At 39.8% G+C, this 21,570-nt stretch overlaps 1 protein-coding gene across 5 annotated transcripts in view; it reads left to right on the top strand.

Moving 5' to 3' along the window:
• The window catches only part of YTHDC1 (YTH domain containing 1), a 75,610-nt gene that overhangs the window by 41,552 nt on the left and 12,488 nt on the right, over positions 1-21,570 (top strand). For 4 of the 5 annotated variants that reach the window (XM_004703171.4, XM_045284360.1, XM_004703170.4 and 1 more), the window contains one exon: positions 1,120-2,120. The exons of the other annotated variant lie outside the window; for it this stretch is intronic. In XM_004703171.4, coding sequence (XP_004703228.1) covers positions 1,120-1,344 — 225 coding nt within the window. In that variant the 3' untranslated portion in view covers positions 1,345-2,120. Of the gene's footprint in view, positions 1-1,119; positions 2,121-21,570 lie in introns of those variants that run through there. 5 annotated transcript variants of the gene reach the window in all.

The following is a 21,570-nucleotide window of genomic DNA, read 5'->3' as shown; positions in this document are numbered from 1 at the left end:
ATACTTTGTCATTTTTTCTCATTTTCAGTGGAGCCCCATCAGTAAATGAATGTTCCATGGACTTTACTCCTGCGGGATTTACTCCCTTTGCATCATTGTGGTCAACTCTACTTTGAGAAGGCAGCTCTTCCTCGGTCATTTCAGTGCCTTTTTACCTGAGGGGAGCCCTTTTTACCTGAGGGGAGTGTGTTTTAGTGGTTATGCATTGGGCTGCTAACTTCAAGGTCTTTCTACTCCCTTAAAGATTTAGAGTTTCAAAGTCAGAGGGACAGTTCTCCCTAGTCCTATTGAATCATTAAAATTGGTATTGATTTGATGCAATTTTTGAATTCCACCTGAGGGACTTAGCTTCTGGTACTGTCTCAGACAATTTTCTGCTTCCATTCATGAGATTTTCTGTATTGAACACAGTTTCGATTCTATCTAAAGGTTTTCAGTGGCCCATTCCTTAGAAGTAGAAAAGCCTATTACTATTCTTTCTTGATAATCTGTGCTTAGTCTTGAAGCTGTGCTAGAACCTTTTCATTTATGTGACCTTGCTCATATTTTAAATACTAGTGTCACACCTTCCAGGATCACAGCAACATGCAAGCCACTCACAGTAGGGCAGACTGGCAGACAAGTGGTGGAAGAACTCAGGATAGAAAGCTTTGTCCAAAATAGAGTAGTCATACCGAAGTACACATTTTCTTACATTTTCATAAAACTCTGTATTGTTTTTTTGAAAGACCGAGAACACAAAAATTCCATATTTTACCATCAGGGGGTGAAGGTGAAGTTGGTTCAGATTAGTTTATAGAATCCATGGAAGGAAAACAGTTGGGTCCTCCTATTGGAGAACAGCACGAATGGATTCATTTAATTAAAGGGATTGGATGGGGAAACCCCTGAAAGTTAAGTAGGAAGCCTCGCGATTGAAGTTAATTTTTAGTGCTATTTTGAGCACTCCTGTTGTCTGATGAATGAAACATCAAAATACATTTTCTAAGCAATTGTAGGATTATTATTCTGATTTAATATCCCCATTTCTCTAGATTTCTTTCTATCAAATAACATAAATGGTACTCAAATTCCAATGGACAGTTTTGAGATCTCTAACCTATTTCTTCCCCTTTCTAGCATGATTATGATATGAGAGTGGATGATTTTCTTCGTCGCACACAAGCGGTTGTCAGTGGCCGGAGAAGTAGACCCCGTGAAAGAGATCGGGAACGAGAGCGAGACCGCCCCAGAGATAACAGAAGAGACAGAGAGAGAGAGAGAGGGCGAGACAGAGAAAGAGAAAGAGAGCGATTATGTGATCGGGACAGAGACCGAGGGGAGAGAGGTCGATATCGAAGATAATGCGCTCTGGGAAGCAATGATGGTTTAAAGATAAAACAAACAAAAAAGTTTTTGTTTTTTTGGGTTTTTTTGGGTGTGTGTTTACAAGTAGTAAATTTATTTTCAGCTGTCTACTTAAAGTTCATTGTGTAGAAGGATTTATTATGATCCCCTTTGTTCCAAGCATGCGGTATAATAAGAACTGGAAAAATTTAAAGCCTGCCAACAATGCACAGTTGACAACTGCCTGTTGACACTTACTGGGGCAAAATGGAACAGTCCAAGAATGTAGATACTGAGTCTTTCTCCATAAATGTTCATCTACTTATAGTGAGTTCAACGTAGGGTTATTGTTTATTTTCATTCTTTGGGATCTTAAATGATAACTGCCATGACATTTTGCTTTGTGTTTCTACATGTAGTTGCACACGGTTCAGTAAAATAATGCTGCTATCAAGTATGCAAATAGGACATATGGTTTGGCTGTATGGCAGTGTTGTAGCAGCCTCTCAGTTTCTTCTCCCACACCCCCCTTTTAAATACGTATAACGTCACTTTTTGTTTTGGTTTAGTCTTCAATGATGAAAGCAATATTAAGAAGACATTGCTATCTAATTTTGAACCATTTCGAATATTATAAAAATCTTATGTTTGGTAGCATGAGATGCTATTGTTTAGCCTTCCCCTCCAAACTGTATACATTGGCTTGAAATGTTCTCACAGCTTATGTGTGGCAGTGGAAGATTCCCATATTCTACATTGCTACTGTTTTGTATAAAATAAATTCGTAAAGATGACCCTTCTTGGTTTTTGTTTTTGTCTGTTTGCAAGTTTAAATGTTAATAGACATTATTGAATGTTATATGTTTAGAATTTTCAGAATCCCATTTTGCCTTCTAAAAGCAACCTGTGTCAATGATGTTGAAAGCATATTTCTATTTTCAATGTAAGAACTGATGTCAAGTAATTGTATTATGTTGCTATTTTGCCTAAGTTTTTGTTTCATAAAAGACTTTAAAATCTAAACTACTTAGACTTAGTTTCCATATTTTAAAAGTTAAAAACTGTCAGTCCCTCTTAACAATTAGAATAGTTACATAGTATTGTCACCCCAGGAAACCATTGATGGGAGAATTTTCATTTAATCTTCTTTCTGACCATCTGAGATTTGAAGTATTATTAAGTTGAACATGCAAACCTTTGGGGGTATCTGAATGTTTTCATACAGTGCCATATGATTTGTGGGAATGGTATGAGAAACAGGATCGTCACACTAAAAGATAAACTTTATTTGCCTGGTTTCATATTATTACCACTTTTTAGAATAGTTTTTTCCCTGTATCCCTGAGTAGTTTCATTTTAATCTATTTGTTTTTTAGTTTCAGATTTTACGTAGTCTGTTAGAAAGGAAACAGGAAAATTGGATATTTAAATGGCTGGGTTGTAGTTTCAATATTGCCTTTAATCAATATAAAATAGTTGATGATATAGTAAGATATTTCACTGGGAATTTTGGTACATGAGTTCAGGTTAGGTTTTCATTTTCTTAGAGTGAAGAATAGGCATCAATAAAAGTACTTTTTGATGTAAGCAGTTACTATATAGCTGGTAGTAATATTAATATTTTTCTGGAATAGGTAATAACTGTTATGAATCATATTGTGGACTTACAACATAAGAATGACTTTTGTGCTTTTATGTACTGTTGTCTTTCATCCTCATAACTTCCCTATGGGAACGGGGAACCCAAGGCCAGAACCATTTATCCTGGATTGCAGACACTTAACTGCTAACAGTGAAGCTTTAACCCACGATGTCTTAATACCTCCAAGTGCATGCATTTAATCATGACTAAACACAATATCCGGTGTGTTCATTGACTGGATATTAATAGGGCCTTAAGACCAATGAAAAGAGCTCTGGTAGCACAGTGCTTACCTTTGAGCAAGGTAGCAGTTTGAAATCATCAGCTATTCCATTGGAGAAAGACAAAGTTTTCTACTTTGGTAAAGATTCAGTCACTGCAAACCCACATGTAGTGGTGTTAACCCTGTGCTTTAGGGTTGCAATGAGTCAGCCTACTCAGGGGTGCTCACACTTTTTCAGCATGTGAGCTACTTATAATTGATCAAGTCAAAATGATTTACCAACTACAAAAATGCAAAACATTTTTATTACATTTATTTATAAATGCATTGAGAATTCTCTATGCATACAGTATGTGCACCTTGTATAACCACGAGTCCATATTGCACAAAACAACCCAATTAACGATGTACATTGTTTTGACATTGCCTGAGTTTACTCTGATGATTTGCACTGAATGGAATGAGCCAGGGATGCATAGTCTGGACAGTAACTGCTGACAGCCAGCCTCAAACACTTCCAAATGATCATCAGTCATGGTGCAACGGTACTTGGGTTTAATATCTGTTATGTGGGTAAAGGCTGACTCACATAAATAAGTAGAGCTGAATAATGCAGTCTCGGAGGCAGCACATTTTCTCATGTTTGGGTACTTTCCCTCTGTGAGTAAGTTCCAGAACTGTTCGTGCACTCCGGACTTTAGCTGAACGGACTTTAGCTGAGCGTCGGCTTGTAGTGGCAAAATCACCCATTCTGTATGAAAGTGATAACGTTTTTGTAGTCTTACTTGGTCCAGCTCCCCCACTCATTTCAATACCCTTTTTTACGTTTAAGAGAAAAAAACCCAAGGTCTAAAAATTCGTGATTACTTTGTCAGTTTTGCTGCACTTAGTGCAGTTGTTTGTGTATGCATGGGACACCTAAGATTGCATCTGATGCGCTGCGCTGTATATCATTTAAGTGACAAGATTGATGATGGGCTTACGTCTATTTTTTTTAATGCCATGCCATCTACCCACACTACATTTGCTATCGACTAGTAGATCCTGATCGACGTATTAATCACCCCTGATCTACTCAATGCCAGGGGTGGGGGTGGTGTGTGTGTTTGTGTGTGTGTGTTTGTGTCTCTTTCATGGGTCCAAGATTAATCGGGAAGCATATTGGGAATAATATGAGATGAAAGTCATCCCTGTCTGTAAATATACAACACATTTTTTAGTGACATAATTTGCTATTTCTGAACTTTTAGGGGAGTGTAAGGGGTTCAGCTTAATGTTTTAAATGGTATTAAAATTTGCTGTGTCTTTTAAAGCATTTCTAATTCAAGGTTTCCTATTTAGCAGAGAGTAAAGTGTGCTATCATGTCAGGCTTTGTATTCTCATTAAGGAGCTATAAGTCTGCAGTTGGAGACTTGGTGGTGTGGTTCTGCATTGGAGGGTGATTCTCCACTAGCCTTGATGCTCACTCCATGGGAGAAAGCCTTCATTCTGTAAATACAGCCTCAGTCACAAGGGCAGTTTGACTTTGCACTATAGGGTGCCTATGAGTTAGATGACTTGCTACTCGTTAGGTGGGATTTTTGGGGGGGTGGGCGTGGGGTTACAATGTCCATATGATTTTTAGAAGCTTTGGGACAGAAGACTGCACTTAGCTTTGTTAGCCCTTAGTGACCCTAGGTGTGAGCTTCGTTACTTCAAGCACACCTGGAATTTGGCTGAAAACATAGGAATTGACAAATGTGGTTGACGGATACAAAAAGCTTTCTCTTAACCAGGTTTATAGGGATTCTCAGAAATGGATGGGAACTTTTTAGGCTGTAAGTGGTTCTCATTGGAGCATCTGATTCAGATTAAGGAGTTCTTTTTTCTCTGTAGCTTGTGAGAATTTTTTACATCTGAGAAGGAAGAATAATGGGATTAATATTAAGCTTAGACCACCCATTCCCCCTCCCCCCACCTTTACTATTTTACTATTCAAATGTATTTTAAATACATTAAATAATGGACACTTTCTATTTGGGATTTTGAATAAATTTTCTGTTTTTTCTCTTTTCAAAACCACACATCCATTGTCTTTTACAGAGAAATCCATGGACGAGCTCGGGCTGTCCAGCAGATAGCTTTAGAAATAGGCATTTCCTTTACTTTAAGCAGGTGTCTCTAATCCCTGTCATTAACTGCACAGTTTTGGATGAGATAAGAACAGACTCCATAGAATTGTCTTACTTGAGGGAATGGGGCAGGAGGTTTTGAAATTCTCTGAGACTTTTCTATTTAAGTACTTACTGATGCGAATGCAGTCAATGTTTTGAGGAAAACAAGGAAATTCATTGGGAAGAAGCTATGTGAAATGCCATCTAATCTGTCGTGACTCATAACGACCTGATGTCCAACAGAAGGAACACGTACTCTGGGCCATCCTCACAGTTTGTTCTGTGTCTGGGACCAGTGTTTGTTGGAAGCTCGGTCCGTCGTTTTCACTGCCCCGCTACCAAGGAAAGAGCCCTCAGAGCGGAATGAAACAGTTCAATAGGAACAAAAGTCTTGATTTAAAAAAAAAAAAGCTTGAATGCACCATGAAATTAACATGTTTTAAAACTGATCTCATCTGATTCACAAGAGGGTCGATGTGGAGTAAACGTTCTCTGAGCACATTGGAGGTCCATAGGGGAAATCTTGTAAGGAAAGAAAAGGGAGTGGATGACAAGATTTTTGGTCATGATCTTCACTGCCTGTCTGGTAGTTCTTATTTTCATAAAACCAGCTTGATTTTTATCATTGCATTTGCCTGCTACACATTTATTGGAATCGTTCCTGCTGACATTATCCTTTGACTTCCAGAGCTTTTAGGATGGGTGTGCAATGCCCCATCTGTAGTCATTGGTTCAGTAGTTAGGATAGCTTTTCCACCCCAAGATAAATGAGTTCATTGTTGAAAGCCAGAAGAACAGAATATGTAGGGGATTTTTACTACGTAAACACAATTTAAAGAATTATGAACTAAGAATGGACTGAAGACATTTAATTTTTTGTAATTCACACTAACTATAGAAATGGGCCTAAATCATGCAGCATAATAAATAACTTAATTTTCCCAAAAAACAAAACCAGCTTATGTGCTTGGAAATGCTAACATGTTAGAGTCAAGCTTTTGACATGCATGTTTTTGACTCCAGACTGAGAGGAGGAACATTTCTTTGGGAATGTGTTTCCTGGTTTCATCTAGCAAAGTAGTCTAAATGGGATGTCGACTGGGAAAGAAGGAAAAATAACCAAAATATTAACAGTTTATAATTATTCAACTATAGAATCGAACCTTAGAGCTTCCTTGAAAAATGGGCAAAATAATGACTGAAATTTTGACTAGTTATAATCAACAAAATACTTAATACTAGACATTAGGAGCTTATAGAAGGCAACCCATGCTGTCAACATGGTTAAAACAGATAAAACTCATTCAGGATTGTGAGTGAATCTTGGTAAAGGAAATGGATGAGGTTTAGAGATCCCGATAGGATTCGAGTGATGGAGTGTGTAGGAGAAAGTGAAGTTGAGAAGATGGGGTTTCTGTTTATGTAACGTGAGAGATGGTTTGGAAACCTTACTCCATCAACACTATTGCTGTACTTTTCCCCTGTGGATTTCTTCTTGTTTCCTAATGAGATCCCAAAGGAATAATAGTTGGGTCTCTCTTGTCCAAAGTGCTGTTTTGAAGTGGTATAAACCAAGGAATGCAGAATTCGTAGAGGAGCAATTACAGATCGGAAACATCAACTAACTTCACATTTTGATACTTGGTTTAAAAAAGGTTTCCATGATTTTGTAGTAAAAATTAATTTTCTTAAAGTAAAAACCTTGTGCCATCGAGTCAGTTCTGACCTATTGCGTCCCTATGCACAGCAGAACAAAACACTGCCTGGTCCTGCACCGTCCTCACAATTGTTCCCTTGCTCGATCCCATTGGTGCAGCCACAGTGTGAATCCATCTCCTTTAGGGCCTTTGTCTTTTGGATCACTACCTCTACCAAACATTTTGCCCTTTTATTCCTGCTAATAACTGTTTTTCCCCTACTCAAACTTGTGCTGAGAAAACTCTGAAGCAGTGCTTGTTGATCTGATTTTCTATGTAAATTCCTGGCAATTGCAAAGGAAAATGTCACTATTCGATTTTGTTGTAATTTATATTTTCCCAGTCACTTGTCAGCCATACTTTTCCCCAGGCTACTCCAAAAACCGATTTTGTTCTCTGAGCTGTAGCATAGACATTCTTGAGAAATTCTACTCCCATGAAGAGTTAGAATCTTGGAAACTCACAGGGACATTTCTACCCTGACCTATAGTATCACTATGAGTTGGCATTAACTCGCAGTAAGTTTGGATTTTTCAGTTTTAATCATTTGTAGTTTTGCCAAACAGTTGACTGCCTTTGCGTAGTCAGTAAACTGTTTTACTAATAGGACCATTCCAGCCATAGTCTGTTACGTGACGGGATTCCTTATGCCTGTGGCTATGGTCCCATTTTGGAAGACATTTTCTATTTACAAAGAGGAATAGAATGAAATAAAGTTCTGACGTTCAAAGAGAGTGTGAATTAGACCACACTTTCTGTTTAATAGTTTATTTGGTTACCGCTATTTATAATAGGTGTAAGGATTTTTATGCTACCACTGAGAGAGAAAACTTTCTGGAGTGGACTGGGGGGAAAACGGCTGATTAACATTGGTAGTAGGCCATTGCCTACTGGGAACATACTACCAGTGGCCACAGGTCATGTGTGCATGAGCGCCATACATTCCAGGGGTGTATAAATTTTTCTAGTTTGGAGAAATTTGTACCATGTTACTTCCACCAAATGACCTTTCCCTGCATGGACTGGTAAGGTAGGGGCCCATACTCTTAGGAATCCTCTGTGTGTAATTATAAAGCTGCATATCCAATGAGCCCACTCAGAAGCTGGAGTGCAGTGCATCCCCTGGTCCTCCAGCATCTGGTGTACCCTTGCTTGATGATGGGATTTAACTGAACAGTATCTGTGACCGTGTCAGATTATTTGTGTGTGTGTGTGTGTGTGTGTGTGTGTGTGTATATATATATATATATATATCACTTTATTGGGGGCTCGTGCAACTCATCACAATCCATACATCCATCCATTGGGTCAAGCACATTCGAACATTTGTTGCCATCATCATTCTCAAAACATTTGCTTTCCACTTGAGCCCTTGGTATCAGCTCCTTATTTTTTCCCCTCCTTCTGTGCTCCCCATGTCAGATATTTCCTTCCATGAACTTTCGTGAGCTCTGAGACAGGAGCCCTATAATTATGTTGGGCTGCGATCCGGATGGTTGGCAGTTCGAAACCACCAGCAGCTTTCTACTCCCTTAAACAGTTACAATTTCATAACCCCACCAGGGTGTCACTGTGAGTCAGCATTGGCTGGATGGCAGCACATGGGACACTGCATCTAGTCTCAGAAGCCAGCGATGTGAGGGCACATACTGAAGTAGGAGTGGGGGAGTAGGGAAGAATGGAGCAGACTAGCATCTTGCATTAGTTGGCCTTTTGGGGACATTGTCTGTTGCCAACTACTTTGGTGTTACTTCTTACATAAAATATTACTATAAGCATTTTTCTGTTACTCTGCTTTCAGTGAAGGTCCTGCTAAATTAGCTATGTCATCCCTTGTTCTGCAATCTTTTCTGGACCCAGCTTGAATTTCTGGAAACTTCTTATCAATTTTCTGCTCTAACAGTTGTGCAATGATCTTCAGCAAAATTTTGCTTCCCTGTGATTTCACTGTTGTATAATTTGCACATTATTTTTGGTTACCTTTATTTGGAATGGGAAGAAATAGAAACTTCTTCAAATCAGTTGCCTAGGCAGCTGTCTTTTGAATTTCTTTGCTTAATGGATGCGTGTCTCCAGTGCTTCATCAGCCTGTTGTAACATTTGAATTGGTATTCCTTCAATTTTTGGAGCCTTATTTTTGGCTAATGCCTTGAGTGCAGCTTGGATTTCTTCCTTCAGTGTCATCGATTCTTGATCATATACTACCACTTGAAATGGTTGAGTGCTGACCAGTAATTTTTGGTACAATGACTGTGTATTGCTTCCATTTTCTCCTGATACATTATTTGTTATTTTACCCATAGAATCTTTCGATATTGGAACTTGAGGCTTGATTTTTTTTTTTTTTATCCCCTTTCATCCTTTGAGCTTAACATTATGCTGAGTGTGTTCTTCCCTTTGGGTTTTCTAACTTGAGGCTTTAAACATTTCATTATAATACTTTATTTTTTCTTCTCAAGCTGCACCTTTAAATGTTCTATTCTGTGGCTTGACTGCATTATTCCTTCCATTTGCTTTATTGCATGGGGTATATATATTCTAGTACTACTATACAGTTTTAACAGATGTCACCTCACCTGGAATGCTGTACATATATTTCTCGAGTAAACTTTGGCAGAAGCATGAAGACTTGCTATAACTTTTGGACATTTTTGGCTTCTGATTTTATGTGTGAGTCTTGGTGAACTAGAGAAACAAACCCAGAAAGACTCGTGTATAAGAAAGAGCTTTATATAAAGAGTAGTTGTATATTAATAAAACATGCCAGCCTTATCCAGCTAAGTCCATGTGTCTGATGCCAGTCTATAAATTTCTCTTCAGACTCATGCAACACTTGCAATGTTGCCGAATGCAAGAAGGTCATAACCCAGTGGGTTCAGTCTTATAGATCCAGTGGTGGTGGAAGCATCTCAGACCTGGTGTGGGTCTCCATGTGGCTCCTCCAGCTCCAGGGCTCTGGCTCCATCAGTGTAGCTCCATGTGGCTTGTCAACCGGAATGTGTAGCAGAGAGTGTGGGTATGGCATCTTACCCAGGCATGCAAGGGCATTTACTCAAAGGAGCAGTGGGTGGGGGTGAAGGGTGGGGCTGGAATGGGACAGAATAGCATTTTGGAAGAGTTAGAGACATTTGAGACATCTTAAATCTCCCAGCTCCTTGGAACCAATCTGGTATGAATTCTAAAAGGAATTGCTACCATAAATACCCGCAAATAAAAATCATCTCAAAGCTATTAATTGCCAAATAATCGATGAAAAGATCCTTACCAGTGTTAGAGCCCCATGTGATCACTTGCTGTACTTGTAAAGCTCTTGGTTGTAATTATTTTCTTAGTTTTTGCCTTCCATTCAGTACTTTTATTATAGCGTTGATGATGTTATTCAATATGTTCGCCTTAATTTTTATTTAGTTCTCTCTTGACTCTTGCAGCTTGCATGTCAGTACTGTTTAATCTACCCATATCCCAAAGCTTCTCTTCAAAATTTAAATTAATTTTTAGTAGAGTTTACCTAACCTTCATTGATCTTATTCTTTGACATTCATTTAGAAGCAACTGGGATTAAATACATGACCTGGGATTCTTGACACTCATAAATAATAAATGTACCTTTTATAATCTCTTTATACAAAATCTAAGAGTCCTGATGGCATAATGGTTACTTGTTGGGCTGTGAACCTCGAGGTCAGCACTTTGCAATCACCAGCTGCTCCACAGGAAAAAGACAAGGTTTTATATGCCTATAAGGAGAGGCAGTTTTGGAAACCCCCAGGGGCAGTTCCACTCTGCCTAATAGGGTCACCATGAGTCTCCATATACTTAATGACAGTGAGAGGTTGTTTGTTTGTTTTAAAATACCAAATAGCAGAAAAACATCAAAATAAGAGCAGTACATGGATACACACCCAAACACCTGCATAGATAATGAACATACAAAAAGATGGTCAACCTGATTAATAATGATGATTTGCCAATTAAATAAATGAAATACACTAAAATAATATGCACCATGTGGAAGGGACGAAAGCCCAGCTCATTTCTTTAGCACATGAACAGAGCTGATAGAATGGGTCCTGCAACGAGACTCTGTGGCCCCAGTACGTCTCTAGCTACCGTGGCTGTTCCAAATGCAACATGCCGCTGTCCCGATGATGCAGCAGGGAAACGAGGATAGGACTGCAGACCCAAGGGTCCCACTGTAAGCTCACTTTTAATAGAATTTTGTTATCTGACCTTTACTCCCCTTTCAGGCGCTTCTTTTCAAAAGTCATGCCTCTCATCTGAGTCTTATGATGATAGAATATTCCAAGGCGCAAAAAGCTTTTGGGATGTCAATAAATGGGAGCATTTTACATATTGTCTGCTGTGAAATATTGTTTCTCAGCTCGAAATTCAGCTTTGCGTTATTGAATCTGGACCATCTAAACATTTTTCCGTTGCCAGTTGAATGAATTTTAAATTGTACCAATAGAAAGCACAGGAATGACCTATCCCGACTAATGCCCTGCCTCCTCTTATTACTGTTATTGAGTAATTGGGGTGATTACTATTGCTGTGGTTTTCGAAAATAAGTATGAAACTTGATTAGCATATTTGCATTATATATCCTTTACTCCGTTCAACATGGTAATTAATTCAGAAAACTCCTAGTTACTAAATTTCCAACATAAATATACTCAACTTCATTTTCTTTCAAGATTAAATTCATAATGATTGACTTTCATCTCCAACTCCTGTTATGCTGCCACATTCTTTGCTTTAAACAGTATATTTGAAATAAACTCTAGTAGCAAAGAGATTGTAAGGGTGAAGAAAGGTACCTAACTGTCCTTCTCTGTGACCACTTCAGATTTTTCTATGTATTTTAAAATTGATTGCCGAGACATTGGAAAAGCTGTTTTCCAATGTCTGAGGAAACAATCCTGAGGAAACAACCACATGAACTCTGTTTTCATTTTTGAATTTAATATATTGTGGGATTTTTATAATTTTTTGCCAAGAACACCATATTTATGGCTTTTTGAAACTATGTATATATGTTGCTTTATGTGAAAATAATTTCAAAATAAACATGAATACAAGCATTCTTTGCCATTAATGAGCAGAATTGCCACGATCATCTCTGACAACTCACTACCATCGAGTAGATTCTGATTGTAATCACAACACTGGAAAGGTAACATCAGAGGGGGAGGGGTACCCAAACAAGCCAGTAAAGAGCTCTGCTGTGTGGAGCTTTCACAACTTTCGTATTAAGCATTTATCCCACTAGGTGAGCAATTGAGCAACTTGCTCTGAGTTTTAGTGCACCCAGTGGTGTCCCCTGGGAAGGTTCTCTCTGGTCACAGTGAGGTATTTTCATGAAAGCAATTTTGCTCAAACCTTGTTTTTTTGTGTGTGATGGCAGTTTGAAGAGAACAGCAGGCTGCTGTGAAATTTTATTTCCTGCTTGGGGTGGTGGGCGGTGGGGTGGGGGTGGGGCTGCAGAAACTGTTGTGATGTTGAACACAGATTACAAGAACATGTGATGGGAAGAACTCAAGTGAAGGAGTGGTTTTCTAGTTTCAAACTAGGTGACATGTAGATTGATGACAAACCTCATTCTGGATGAAAAGTTCAACTTGTAGTGCATCTGGAGTTCGTTCCACTAGGTCAGACTGTTAATCAAGTTTTCTATTTAGAGGTTCTGAAAAGAGTAACAGTGTACAACCAAAAGTCCTGATTTGTGGCAGACTGGTGATTGGTTTTGCCTCCGTAACAATGCACCTGCTCACATAGCCATGTCTGAGCCAGTTTTTGGCAAACAACAGCAAGCTTGTCTTGTGCTTACTCACCTGATCTGCTTACTGGGACTTCTTTTTTTATTTCGCCACAAATGAAGAGGGGCATGAAAGGACAGCAATTTGAAGACACCGAAGAAGTGAAGAAAAAAAATAAGGGTGGTGCTGTCAGCCATCCAAACAGATGAGTTTGAAAAATGTTTCCAAGAATGGAATCATAAATTTGATAAATTGTCAGTTGAGATTTAGTTTGTTCAAAAGGACCCAGGAATTAATGTGCTCCTTATTTCTGGTAAAAATGCTCTCTAGTAAAAAATTCCTTTTAAACCTGTAAATTATTCAATACCCAGGCCTGTCGTAAAGTGCATTAACCATCCACTCATGCTATAATCCAGGAGCAGGGAAGCAGGGACATTTGGATAAGCAATGGATCCCCAAGCCATGGGTACTGGTCTGGCAGCCCCTGGAATAAGAAAGATATCCACAGAGAGTCTGATGATAATCTTGGCAAAAACTGTTTTTCTGTGAACATTGCTCCCTTTTGTCCCATTGCTTTTAAGTCCTCTGGTCATTGTAAGCATGGTAATTACCTCCTGGGACTACTGCAACGTCTGTTTCTAGTCTTGTAGTTAATGGTATATAACTTGCCAGATTTTGACGGAATTTTGAAGCAGTTCAGAGGTAGCAAACCTGACTTTTCTTTTGTGGGAGCTTGGAGAAATAAAGCCTTCCTCTAATCAATCTGGTCTTCTGACTGGCTGTAACAGTGACAAGCTCTCCTGGATTCCTTGGCAGCCAACAGCAATGGTGACCCCATGCAGCAGTGTGGACCTGCCACTGTGGTTTTCTGAGATGGTAACTGTGCTGGAGTAGAAAGCCTAGAATTTCTTTCACAGAGAAGCTAATGGTTTCAAACTGCTGACCTCGAGGTTGCAAGAACTAGCCATAACCACTACACCAACTTTTCTGTTGTCCATCCCCCATGGAGGAGGCTATACGTAGATTCTTGTGATCATATCCTCTTTTCTATCCCACCTTCCCTCCATCCTCCCGGTATCACTAATCGCACCGCTGGTCCTGAGAGGTTCATCTGTCCAGGATTCCCTGTGTTTCCAGTTTCTATCTGTACCTAGCTGGATGTGTAAGGTAGAATTGGGATCATGATAGTGGGGGAGGAATCATTAAAGAACTAGAGGAAAGTTGTATATTTCCTAGTTGTTACACTGCACCCTGACTGGCTCGTCTCTTCTCTGCGACCCTTCTGTAAGGGATGTCCAGTTGCCTACAGATGGGCTTTGGGTCCCCATTCCACATTCCCACTCATTCACAATGATAAGATTTTTCTTTGATGCCTGATATCTGATTCCATTGACACCTTGTGATCGCACAGGCTGGTGTGCTTCTTCCTTGTGGGCTTTGTTGCTTCTGAGCTAGATGGCCACTGGTTTATCTTCAAGCCTTTAAGACCCCAGATGCTATATCTTTGTTTTTTGTTATTGTTTGAAGTTAACTTGTTTGTTGCAAGACTTCAAGTCCATTTCAGTTTCACTTTCCTCCTTTTGTCTTTAAGCCACTCACACCACGGTTTAGGTTTGAGAGCTAAGGAATCTGGAGGGCAGACGCTGTATCTTTTGATAGCCGGCACAATCAGTTTTCTTCACCACATCTGCTTATACACCCACTGTGTCTTCAGAGATTGTGTAGGGAAGGTGAGCATCATGGAATGCCAATTTAGAACAAAGTGTTCTTTCATTGAGGGAGTCCTTGAGTGGACACCCAGTGTCCATCTGCTACCTTAATACTAAACCTATAAATATATAAACATAGATCTATTTCCCCATCATGATATAAATATGTTTACATATGTACATGTCTTTATTTAGACTTCTATAAATGCCGCTTGCCTCTTACTTCTTTCCTCTATTTCCTTATACTTACCTCTTGTCCTGTTATCATGCTCAGCCTTCATTTGGATTTCAGTAATTCCTCTCAGTTACATTGTCCTTGATCAAGCCCTACCAGGCCTCTTACACCCTCCTTGCCACTGATTTTGGATCACTTGTGGTTCCCTTGGCCCTGGTTTGTTAACACCCACTTCCTGTCTCCCACTCTCCCATGTCCCACCTATCTTATCTAGATAGAATGGCAGAGATAATAATATGTGCAAGAACAAGACAGCAAGAAAACAATATGCGCAAAATTAATATGTGCAAAAACAAGACAAAAGAAAACAAAACAACAACAAACCAATGACAAAAAAAAACAAAAAAACCTGTAAATAGTTGAAGGTGTGTTTTGTTGACCTTTAAGCGTGTTTTCCAGTTGAGTCTGATGGGGTGCCAGGCCCTGGCCTGAAGTCTATTTTTAGTATTCCTTGGGGACTACCTTGCTCTGTTCCCCTTGCTGTTCTGCGGCATGCCCTTAGTGTTTTGCCTCTGTAGGGTCAGATTGGGTGAAATTTCCACACTGTGTCCGGTGTTGTCCCCCATAGGGCTATGGGTCAGTGAGGGATGTCATGTCTCATAGTGGGGCTGGCCATGTGGTCCTCTCTGTGCATTGGTTTCTCTGAGCAGGGATATGATATCGTCCTCAAGGTTTGGTGGACCAGAATGTACTCCACTCTCTCTTCCTCGCCCTTCATTTCTCCCATGTGCTCTGATCAGACATGTCCCTCTCTCTGAGCTGTAGCTTTAGTGTTGTCCTCTGAAGTAAATTCTTCTATGGGGAGAGGCAGCTGTCCATGTAGTTGGGATTGGGGCTGGCCCTTCAGACCTCCCAACTGGTTCCCTGCTTTATGCTGGTATGTTGCGTTCACATCTTGAAGCACCGGTTGAAGCCTGGTCCCTCTTTATACTCTCCCCTTGCGTGATTAGTGCCCTGTTCCCGTGCTACCCAATTCTTTTATTTTCTTTTCCCTCCCTCCCTTTTCTTTGGCTACCATATGTACCCCTGGATTTGGTCCAGCCCCGCCGTACTACCTGGAGCTTACCCCAGTAATGCTTGTATACAATAGCTTTTTCCCTATGCTTCCTTGACTTTTTTTTTTTTTAAGCTTACCTGAGCAGACTATTGTACTTGTCATTTTGTGCTTGGCTTACTTCGCTTAGCATAATTTCTTCCAGTTCCCATGCGGCGATGTGCTTCATGCGTTCATCACTGCTTTTTAAGGATGCATAGTACTCCATTGTATGTATGTACCACAGTTTTTTAATCCATTCATCTGTTGGTGGAAATTTGGGTTATTTCCAAATCTTTGCAATTGCGAACTGTGCCGTGATGAACATTGGAGCACAGATGTGTGGCCGTGGTTGGTTTCTTGCCTTTTCTGGGTGTATGCACAGTGAGGGAATTGCTGGGTCCTGTGGTAGCTCAATTTCCATCTGTTTTAGATATAACCAAATCGATTTCTATAGTGGCTGTACATACCTACAGGTCCACCAACAGTGGATGAGAGTTCCTATCTCACCACAAGCCCTCCTACATGTCTTGCTTTCTGGTTTTTTGAAGTGGGCTATCTTTGAGGGTGTTAGGTGTTGTATCATTGTTTTAATTTGCACTTCTCTGATGGCTGATGATCGGGAACCTTTTTTCATATGCTTAATGGCCATTCGGATTTCTGCCCTTGTGAAACGTCTGTTCATGTCCTTTGCCCATCTACTCTGTGGACAATTACTTATTTTTGGAAGCTAGCGTACTGCTGTAGAATTTAGTTATAAGGCCTTGGTCTGATGTTTCATTGCTAAAGATGTTTTCCCAGTCCGTGGGCTCTATTACTCCCTTGGTGAATTCTTTTGATGTACACAGGCATTTTATCTTCAGTATATGCCGCTTGTCAATTTATGACTCATCTGTATTTATACCCTTCCCTATTTCTGATAACCTATGTATTCCCTACGCCAAAGTTCTCCGGTTGGTCCTAATTCCCTCACTGATGGCTCTAATAGTATGAGGTTTTATCTCAAGGTCTGTGATCCACCTTGAGTTTATTCTTGTGCATAGAATGAAATAAGGGTCTTTCTTCATATTTCTGTAGGTAGATATCCATTTTTTTCCAGCACCACTTGTTGAAGAGGGCATTTACTTCCCATTTGATATTTTTTGGGCCCTTATCAAAGATCAGTGGTCTGTATGCTGATGGTTTTATTTCTGAGTGTTCAGTTCTTTTCCATTGGTCTGAGTATATGTCATTTTACCCATACCATGTGGTTTTGACCACTGGTTGTTTAATAGGTGCTTGGTTTCTTTTAATAGTGTTCTGTAGTTTTCCTCACACAAATCTTTTGTTATTTTAGTCAGGTGTATCCATAGATATTTCAATGTGTGCTTGGTTATTGTGATCCCCTCATTTTGATTCCCCTCTTCTGTGGCTTTACCCGATGTCTATAGCAGTCCGATACACTTCTGTTGTTGCTCTTGTATCCTGCCACTCTGCCATATTGTTTCCAGTACTCCCTTTGTGGAGCTTTTGGGAATTTCCACATATAAAATCTATTATCTATGAATAACAATAGTTTCACCTGTTCCTTTCCCAGGGAATACCTTTGATGTCTTTTCTTTGCCTTATCCTGTTAGCTAAAACCTCCAGTACATTGTTAAATAAGAAGGGACAAGGAGCATCTTTGTCTGGTCCCCTTTTTCAGTGGGATTGTTTTCATTTTTTCTCCACTTACTACCACATTGGCTGTTGGTTTTTCTGTATACTTGTATTATATTGAGGAATTTTCCTTCCATTTCTATCTTCTTGAGTGTCTTAAACAGGAATTGATGTTGGATGTTGTAAGATGCTTTTCCCGCATCTATTGATATTATCCTGTGGTTTAGTTTTGCATGTCAATGTGGCAAATGATACTAATGGTCTTTTGTATGTTGAACCATCCCTGAATCCCTGGTATGAATCCCACTTGGTCATCATTAGTTATTTGTTTTATATACTTCTGGATTCTTTTGGCCAGTATTTTGTTAAAGGTTTTTGCATTGACATTCGTTAGGGATATTAGTCTATAGTTCTCAATTCTTGTGGGATCCTTGCCCAGTTTTGTTATTATCGTTATACTAGCTTCATAGAAAGAGTTTGGGAGTCTGCCATCTTTTTCTCGGTTCTGGAAGAGTTGTTTAGAATATGTGTCCGTTCTTTCACGAATGCTTGGTAGAATTCTTCTATGAAGCCATCTGGTCCAGGCGATTTTTTTTGGATGGTAATCCCTTGATAACCTTGTCTATTTCTTCTATTGCTATGGGTCTGTTGAGATTCTTGGCGTTCATCGGGGATAGTCTAGGGAAGGATTGGTTTTCCAAGAATTTGTCCATGTCTGCAAGTTGTTGAATTCATTAGAGTACAGTCCTTTGTAGTACTGTGTAATTATCCTTTGGATTCCATTAAGGTCTGTTGTAATGTCCTCAGTTTCATCCCTCATCCTTGCTTTTGAAATTTGTTCCTCCTTACTTTGGCTTATTCTCCCAGTGTTCTCTCGATTCTGTTTATCCTTTTACAGAATCAGCTGTTAGCTGCATTAATTTTTTACATAATTTTCTTATATTCCTTCTCCAGAATCTCAGCCATGATTTTTTTTTCTTTTGCTATTAGTAAGATTGTCCTGTTGACTCCTCTCTAGTTGTAAATTTTGTGTCAGCATATCAATCATGAGTCTCTTCCTTTTTCAGGTGTGCCTATATTGCTAGGAAACCTCTGATAACTGCCTTTGCTGTGCCCCATAAGTTTTGGTACGTCATGTTCTCATTCTCATTGGTTTCTAGAAATTTCCTAATTTCATCTCTGGTCTGGGCCAATATGAACTCCTTTGCAGTAGAGAGTTATTCATCCTCCAGTTGATTGCTCTTCCTATTGTTCATTTCCAGCCTTATAGCACAGTGGTCAAAGAGAGAGGTCTGTGTGATATCAGCGTGCTTAAATTTATGCAGGTTTGTCTAATGATCCTGCACGTGGTCTATCTTTGAATATGTGCCATGTGGACTTGAAAAGAATGTGATCTTTTTTTGGTATTTTGATGAACAGCTCTGTAAATATCTATCAGGTCAAATGGTCTCATTGTAGTGTTTAGATCTCTACCCTCCTTGTTGATTTTCTTTCCCTCTGATCTATCTTTCTCAGAGAGTGGTGTATTGAAGTCATCTACTATAATTGTTGAGGCTGTGATTTCTTTTTTCATCTTTTGGAGCATTTGGTTGACATAATCAGCAGGTCTCTCGTTCTGGGAATAGATGTTTAAAATACTTAGTGGTTCTTTGTCTATCCTTCCCATGAGCATTATATAGGTGTCCCTCCTTATCTCTTTTTATGGCTTGCACTTTGAGGTCAATTTTATCTGAGATTAGGATTGCCACCCCTACTTTCTTTTTTAATTGCTCTTTGCTTTTCTCCAGCCTTTGATTCTCAGCCTATTTTTGTCTGTAGTCTTGAGATGTGTCTCCTGTAGGCAGCAGATTGACAAGTTGTTTTCTAAGCCAGTCTGCTAGCCTGTCTTTTAATGCCTGAGTTCAGTCCATTGATATGCAGGGTTATTTTCTACATCTGTGGACTCTGTGATATCTTATTATTACCATTTGTGTTGGGTGTTTTCTTATCTCCCTTTCTTATCAGTGTGTCGTGCATATGTGTGTGCGTGTGTGTGTTTCATTCTTGACTTCTTTTCACCCTTAAGCCAGTGCTATTTTGGGGACTGTTTTCTCTTTGTTGCCTTCTGGGTGGGGGTGTTCTATGTGGCTGTGGTCTTATTTGTGCTTGGTGAGTGCTGTTCTTCTGTTCATACTGGGTCGGCAAGGATCTGTTGTAGGGCTGGGTTTCTTCTAACGTACTTTTTGGTTTTTTTCCTTGTCTGGTAAGACTCTTCATCTCTTGATAGATAATTTGGCTGGATAGAGTATTCTTGTGTTTACATTCTTTTCCTTCGATTTTTGGAATATGCTACTCCACCCTCTCCTCTTGTTCATAGTTTCTGATGATAGGTCTGAGCATATTCTTATTTGGGAACCTTTATATCTGATTGTTTTTCTCTGGCTATTCATGATTTTCTCCTTTTCCTCAAAGTTGGATAGTTTAACTCTTATCTGCCCTGGTGACTTCTTGGGATTCAGTCTAGCTGGTGTTCTTTAAGCCTTCTGAATGGTTGCCTGGTTTTCATTCATTAAGCTGAGTAAGTTTTCCTCCAAGAATTCTCTCACTATTGTTGCAGATGATTTCTTTGTTGTGTCTTCCTCCAGTATGCCAATAATTCTGATGTTGTGCCTCTTCATAGCATCAGACATAGCTCTTCAGTTTTCTTCAGCTTCTCTGATAATCTTATGGAGTTTTGTTCATGTTTGTTAAAGTCTGCTTGTCTGTTCTCTAGGTCACTGGTGTAGTTCTCTGCCTCCTCCAGTTGGTGGCAAAGTCCGTGAGTCTGCTACTGGTTTTTGGTATCTTGTCACTAAGCTGTTGTATTTCCCTTTGGTGTATGGTCTTTATCTCCTGTATCGTTTCATCTTTTTTCTGTATTGTTTTCCTCATATCCTTTATGGCTTCAAGCAGCATTCTGGAAATTTCTCTCTGGAAGATCACTGTCTCCTTCTTCTATACACATCGTTAGGTTCATGACATCTTCTGCTGTTGCTTTTTGTTCCCACTTTTGTCGTTGAGGTCATTGTGGCTGATTGCTGTTTGAGTTGTGTTGTTTTCAAGGAGCCAGATGACATTTTCCAGGGAGTCGAAGATACTGGCTCTCTCTGAGAAAGTCATAGGAATGCCTCTGAACTGCTTGCAGCTAATTTCACTATTGAATTGGCCTACTATTTGATCCTCCTGTGGCTTCACTCTTTCCATAGTCAACCAGTATTCTGTTATTTGGAGGGCAAATTGGGTGGCCTCTCATGGGGTGCTTGTTGGTTGGTTGTGGATCCATGAGGATGGTGCTGTACTGAGTGATCTAACAAGAAGCCATGATGGTGTTGCCTATGGCAGCTTGGGGCTCTGCAGAGTGCATTCAGGGGTGCCTGCTGCAACAGGAGTGCCAAAGAAGGCTGGGGGGTTGCCCACTTTGTTGTAGAGCACCACAAATAGTGGGTGGAATTGCCCTTGTCATGTTGATCACTGCGGAGTTTAGGCAGAGGTTCCCACAGCAGTGCGGAAAGTTGGCAAGTGTTTGACGACCTGCCTTAGGCTGTGCAAGGCACTATAGCAGTCGGGAGTAAGTTCCGTCAGTCCTGTGTGATCACAGACAACGGGTAGGAGCATCCCCAGCCATGCCAGCAGGATTTCCCCTGAAGGAGGTGTGTGGGATTACCCCAGCCACATGTTAAGCACTGCAGAGGGTGGGCGGGCAGATTTTCCCCTTGAGGAAAGTGGGCGGGGTTTCCTCATGGTCTCAGATAGTGTAGTTAGTCTTCCTGAAATTTGAGCCCTGAAATCAATTAATTATGCCATACCCATGAAGATACTTTTTTTTTTTAATTGGGGGCTCATACAACTCATCACAATCCTTACATACATCAATTGCATAAAGCACATTTGTACATTTGTTACCCTCATTGTTTTTTTAAAAATTATTTTATTGAGGGCTCATATATTTCTTATCACATTCCATACCTCTATCCATTGAGTCAAGCACCTATGTACACCTGTTGCCCTCATCAATCTCAAAACATTTGTCCTCTACTTTTGCCCTCAATATGGTTTGCTCGTTCCCCCCTCCCTTCCCCTCCCCCCTGAACCCTTCATAATTCATAAATTATTATAGATTTGTCATAAGTTACCCTGTC

This window comes from Echinops telfairi, unplaced genomic scaffold (assembly GCF_000313985.2).
Source record: "Echinops telfairi isolate 266 unplaced genomic scaffold, ASM31398v2 ScPeMD7_7468;HRSCAF=8506_0, whole genome shotgun sequence".
Taxonomy (NCBI): domain Eukaryota; kingdom Metazoa; phylum Chordata; class Mammalia; order Afrosoricida; family Tenrecidae; genus Echinops; species Echinops telfairi.
This window is presented reverse-complemented; position numbering and strand designations above follow the sequence as displayed.